The sequence below is a fragment of the Podarcis gaigeae genome (genome assembly GCF_964106915.1).
Source record: "Podarcis gaigeae genome assembly, chromosome: 15".
NCBI lineage: Eukaryota > Metazoa > Chordata > Lepidosauria > Squamata > Lacertidae > Podarcis > Podarcis gaigeae.
The window spans coordinates 43,515,390-43,521,615 of record NC_139692.1 but is presented as its reverse complement, the minus strand read 5'-3'; the positions used below and the strand labels follow the sequence as shown (position 1 = coordinate 43,521,615).

The following is a 6,226-nucleotide window of genomic DNA, read 5'->3' as shown; positions in this document are numbered from 1 at the left end:
GCACACGGAAACGCCGTTTACCTTCCCGCTGGTAAGCGGTCCCTATTTATCTACTTGCACCCAGAGGTGCTTTCGAACTGCTAGGTTGGCAAGCGCTGGGACCAAGCAGCGGGAGCGCACCCCGCCGCAGGGATTCGAACCGCCGACCTTTCGATCGGCAAGTCCTAGGCGCTGAGGCTTTAACCCACAGCGCCACCTGCGTCCCAATTTTGTTTTAAAATACAAAGTAATAAAAACAAACTGGTTGAAAACAATAGTTGAAATACAATAACGCACGTTTAGAACCAGCTTTAAAATATCATTTGTCCTGATAGACCAGTTATCAACATCATCTGCACCTAGCTTTCAAAGGTCTGTCTAAATAGGAAGGTCTTAGTCTGCTGGCAGAAAAAAGGAGGGAGCCAGTCAAACCTCTCTTGGGAGAGAATTCCACAATACAGACGAACCACAGAAAAGGCTATGCAACTCCACTAGGAGGAAAGGTTACAACATTTGGGGCTTTTTAATTAAGAAAAAACGTGAGTAAGGGGTGATGGTGGACATGACAGAGGTGTATAAAATTATGTGTGGTGTGGAGAAAGTGGATAGAAGTTTTCCTCCCCCTTTCATAATACTAGAACCTAAATGCAGGGATGGGCAATATGTGACCCTATAGATCCCGTTGGACTCAATTCCCATCAGCCCATGCCAGCAAGGACAAAGGATAGAGATGATAGTGATTGTAGTCCAACAACACATGAAGGGCCACAAGTTCCCTATTCCTGATCTACATCAACTCACTCATTTTGATGAAGATGTTTTCCTGCCAGAAATATTTTAATTTTAATAAATTGCTTCCCACCAGACAGAGGGGGTATACAACTGTCATTTTATTATGATATTAAATTTATTACAGTAACAGTTTACATCGCAAGGCACATACTGATGACATACAATCCAGCTTGGGACATTCAATATAACCAAAGCAGCAGCAGCATAAATTAATACAGGTGCATTTATATACAAGTTAAGAGGAATGCTTTAGTTTTGTAAAATAAAACTCCAGTTTTAATTTCTCCATACAAAAAGGTAAACATGGTCCCAATTCACACAGTTGCCTAAATAAGCGCCCAAGCCAACCTCTTGCGCAGGTCCCACCTGTTGTAATGTGGCCTGTGCAGCAGAAACACTTGGCGGGTTACTTCCATGTACCAGAAATTGATTTAATACTGTTTTCTTTGGAACAATTAATGACTCTGTGGGTAGGTGTGTTCAGAACAGCAGCATCTGTCAAAAGGCCTAATAAATTGTAATCTCAGCACTGTGTGTATTTAGTGTAGCTCAGTCTTCCAGCTAGTTACACCTGTTGTTTTTGCAACAGCAGTAAACATACAAGTTTAGTGCCTCCGCCAGCTTTCTAAGTTTGGAGTTCAGCGCTCATAAAAGAGGCTTTCAAAAGTGAGAACCTCACTTGTCACTGCCTTCCATGTCTCCTGATGCAGAGCTGCAGTGGAGCACAGCTCCTATAGAGTGGTTGCATATAATGAACAGCTCTGTGCCCACTCCGTTAAAAACAAAAAAACCCCAGTTAGGACACTTCTTAAGAAGTAATCCTCTATGTGTGGCTACACTAGGCTATGGGAATATTTGCTCCCTGAATGCATTAGACTGCTATAACAAGCACATAGCGCTATAGGTAAAAAGATACACCTGTATGGTGGCAAAAATGCATTCCTGTACACTTGCACCTGGAGTGGTGGGTGGGTGAACAGCTGGGGGAGCAATGCAGGTGGTGAACCCCAGCATACATTTGAACACCAATGTAGTGTGGCAAGGTGACGATTTAACAGTCTTCTGAAATGTCTTGCAGCAGGTGGCAGTGAGCAGACCACTCCACCCCACAGCCAGCACTGGATGGCTTCACCACCTCAGCTGAGATTGAGCCCCTTCTTAGGACCAGGTACAGAATTAGCAGGGTCATGTGGTGCAGTTGTTGCAGGTCTGTACCACTTCGGTGTAGGTTTCATGTCTGAATGCTCTTCCATTTATCTAAAGCACATAATCCCTGCATATAGATAGCTTATCAGATAAAAGGGTCTTTCTTTCTCTTCTGATATGTTTTTTTTTTTGGAGATAACTAGTGGGGTCCCCCCCCAAAAAATCTTTACAGGTAGATACACTTTCCTTCCTTCCTTCTGCAGCAAGTCTAGCAGAACTCCAGAAGACCCGCAGTTCTATACAAGCTCAACACTTGCACAGGGGGGTTCAGTAATGTCTCTCTTCCAGGTGTTGAGCAGAGGCCCCATTCAAACCATGAAACTTTGTCTGCATATTAATTTTGTAAAATGCATTGGGTTGGGCTGGGTGAGTTCCCATATTTCTTCAGCTAGGTTGAAAACAGTGAGGTCCCTAGAAGCATATACAACAGGTTCTATTACAGAGGATCACATTGAGAGTGATAACAGGTGTGTCGGCACAGACAGATGAGTTCTAAATATAATCCTAAATCGCGACAGTTGTCCTGACAAGAGGCTTGAGTAAACCATGCATGCATTCAGATGGCCCCTTGCCCCACCCCACCATGGATGGAGTAACGGATACTCATCCACACTTGAGCGCATCCTCATGTTTCCAAAACAAAAAAACCAGTGCAGTGAATCGAAACTCAGAAGAGAGCCTGGTGCTAAGGAGTGCAGCCAGTCTTTAGTTTCAGACAATCGGCGGCCTTAATCTTTTGTCACCACACTTCTGCCTCTTGTCACAAACACACTTCTCAGTGGAAATTCAGTTCTTTGGGAAGGAGCTTCAAAGCAACAAGAGAGTCAAGGAGCTAGTGAAGCCCTCTCCCCCCCCCCACACCTCCCACTAACAGCTGTTTAGGCAGCATTCATACAGATGTCACCAAAGGGAATTTCTGTGGCTGTTTCTGGAGTAATGCTTTTTAGAATACGCTGTGGAGGAAGGAGAAAAGAAACAGAATATTAGGGAGATAGCAGGAAACTGGTTTCAGGCGAGACAAGAGCATATCCAAGGAGCAAAGGGTGTTACCGGCGGAGGCTGCTCCACTTGGGGAAATAGGGCACTGCCCCACCAACCTCGGTCTGCTCTCAGCCAGCCTTCTTAAAAGCAGTCCAGGGGATGGAGCTGCCTGACAGCTTCCTCATCCTCCTCAGTCTGAGTGTTGCCCCTTGTAGAACTCAGTAGGGAGGAGGGGGACAAAATAAGAGTTAGTTGCCTCTGCCTGCCATTGGCTCTGGCTCCCTGCCTTCCAGTCCCAGAGGGCACCAGCCACCACTAAGGGCACAAGAACAGGAATTTACAGAGCAAATGGCTCCAGATGACTGATGTCGTGAGCCAGACTTTTTCTATATTGGCCCATGTATCCAAGATCAAGGCTGTTTTGGCTGTTTTACCCACAACTAAGTTTTCTTCTCAGAGTTGACACATTGAAAATAATGGACCAAGGTTAGTCATTCCCATTAATTTCAAGCAGTCTGTTCTTGAGTATGACTCGCATAGGATACAATTCCTGTGTTTGCCCTATGATAGATGTTCAGAGTCATAACAGGAGATGCTAGAATATCCCACCAGGCAGGGCAAGAACTAAAAGATGACGTTGGAAAATGCCCAGACAAAGCACTGAGCTTGCCATGAATGTTTATTCGATGCCGGCTGTGCTGAGAAGAGTTACTCCTTCCACTCAATCCACAGGCAGGGGCACATTGCTCAGCGCAGTCCTATAAGTTTCCATTGGAGGAAACCCCACCCATGGACAGTGTGCCCCGGTCTACATCGCTTATAAGTTTTTTAAAAGAAAAAATGAGGAAGTGGTAGAGCAGCCTTCATTGACTTGGTACCCTCCACCTGTTGTTGGACTGAAGTTCTCATCATCCCTGACCACCAGCCATCTTGGCTGGGTCTCATAGGAACAACAACATCTGGGGGGGCAGCAGGTTGGTGAAGACTGAGATACAGAGTTGGATCTAGAGCAGAGCTTTCCAAACTGTGTGTCACGACACATTAGTGTGCTGGCTGCAGTGCGTAGCACAAATGTTCCATGTGCTCCTGGGTTTGCTGGTAAAAATGAATTACAGTGGTACCTCAGGTTAAGTACTTAATTCATTTCGGAGGTCTGTACTTAACCTGAAACTGTTCTTAACCTGAAGCACCACTTTAGTTAATGGGGCCACCTGCTGCCGCAGCGCCGCCGGAGCACGATTTCTGTTCTCATGCTGAAGCAAAGTTCTTAACCCGAGGTACTATTTCTGGGTTAGCGGAGTCTGTAACCTGAAACGTCTGTAGCCCGAGGTACCACTGTACTGTGTCGCGAATTGATACATGTCTGAAAAGTGTGTCCCCAACATGAAAAGTTTGGAAAGCTCTGATATAGAGGATTCACCCCAAGGACTTAGCCTTAGCTATGGAGGAGTGGATACTGGACTAGATGCACCATTGGTCCGATCCAGAAGTCAGGCTCTTCTTATGGTCACCTACCTCTTTAAGTGTCCCTGGTGTGGTTGCCAACCGATAGACCATGTAGGTGGGAATGCAAATGAAGGACGAGGTCCCAATACAGTAGCCCAACACCACAGTCCAGTAAGGATAAGTATAGTCGAAGAGGCGGAGTTCTGGAGGACTCGACATGAAGCTGCAAATGATAAACTGGAGAAAAGCCAAACATTTAACTCACAGGAAATGGGGCTCTGGCAGAGGGAGGCATCTCTACCATGAGATAGCAGATTGGGAGTTCCATTGAGAAGTCACCCATGGGTCTCAGCAATAAAACTGCTAGCACAGTTGTAAAGCTAAGCAGGGTCTGGTATGGTTTCAGATTGGATGGGGGACTACATGTTGAGATTCCTGCATTGTAGAGGGTTGAACTAGATGACCCTCGGGGGCCCTTCCAATTCTACTGTGATTCTGATTAGGGCTGCTGGATCTGGCTGCAGGGGCACAAGCCCCACTGGAAGACACAAGAGGCATGCAAATGTGACCATTTTTACCCACTGTTCCCAGCATTCTGTTTGCTTATATGCAATGTTTGGGGATTGTATGTATAAAAAAGTATATTGCAAACAGATGTATGTCAAAGAAGCAGAGGGGAGGTGGGGAGAATGAGCATTTTTTCAAGGGTTAGGAGAATAGGTATAGATCAGGCTGGCCTCCCTGCATTATTTTATTTTGAAATATTTATATGCCTCTTTTCTGGATAATGCCCATCTGAAGTGGCTTACAACAACACAAGATTTGTTAGCCACTTTTTGCCATCAATTTTTGCCGCTAAACCTCTCCTTTCTTGCCAGATGCTGAGTGCTGACTTCACTGAAAAGGCTGGCAGAGTTAATTTAGGAATGGGATTAAGCCTTCATTTAATAGTGCCAGAAATAGCTCTGCCAAAGCAGGGGCAGGGGCTCCTACTTATGCCCTTTAATTTTAATCTTAATTTTTTGCAAAGGATGCCATCTACTTTTGTTGAAGTTTATCTAGATGTCTCCTGAAGGTGTGAGTTAATTTTTATGCTCCTCCAACTCACCCTCTTTCCCACTTTGTATTAGATTTTTTAAAATGCATTTGTTCAGAGAAATTAGTTCTCTCTCTTAAAAAAAAACCTACTTAAAACAATTGCACAATTAGTGCTTTAATATAATTTCCTGAAACTAGTGTAATGACCCGAAAGAGCAATAGTGCAGAGAACAATAGGGAACAGGACACAACTACTACGCATAATAATAATAATTTGTACCCCACCCTCCCCAGCCAAGACCCTCAGGGTGGCTAACAACCAATAATAAAAGCAAGTTGATTAAAATACAATTTAAAAGATTAAGATACAACATTAAAACATTAGGATGCAGCCTCTTCATAGGAGGAGAAAGGAAAAAGAAAGAGGTGTAGGGATACAAACTCATTCTAAGCCAAAGGCCAGGTGGAACAACTCTGTCTTACAGGCCCTGCAGAAAGAAATCAGATCCCGCAGGGCCCTGGTCTCATGAAACAGAGCATTCCACCAGGCTGGAGCCAGTGTTGAGAAGGCCCTGTCTCTGGTTGAGGCTAATCTAACTTCCTTAGGGCCCGGGACCTCAAGGGTGTTGCTATATATGGACCATACCAGGAGAAGCGGTCCGGTAGGGCCAGCCCCACCATTAGATCGAAGGAGGTGGATGCCTTGGGCAGCTAATTTTGAGCTATGAACAGGCAATAAATTGAATTATAGAATTATTGAGCTGTAGAGTTAGAAGGGACCACA

General features: G+C 44.9%; 1 protein-coding gene and 1 long non-coding RNA gene across 7 annotated transcripts in view; one reads left to right on the top strand and one right to left on the bottom strand.

The window, feature by feature from the left end:
- The window catches only part of LOC310832962, a 184,813-nt gene that overhangs the window by 164,863 nt on the left and 13,724 nt on the right, over positions 1-6,226 (top strand). The window lies entirely within an intron of this gene.
- Positions 852-6,226, bottom strand: part of SLC6A4 (solute carrier family 6 member 4) — a 38,054-nt gene continuing 32,679 nt past the window's right edge. For all 6 annotated transcript variants that reach the window (XM_083715136.1, XM_083715139.1, XM_083715140.1 and 3 more), the window contains 2 exons: positions 4,474-4,641; positions 852-2,930 (listed from right to left, as the gene is read on the bottom strand). In XM_083715136.1, the coding sequence (XP_083571262.1) occupies positions 2,856-2,930; positions 4,474-4,641 (243 nt within the window). In that variant the 3' untranslated portion in view covers positions 852-2,855. The remainder of the gene's footprint in view (positions 2,931-4,473; positions 4,642-6,226) is intronic.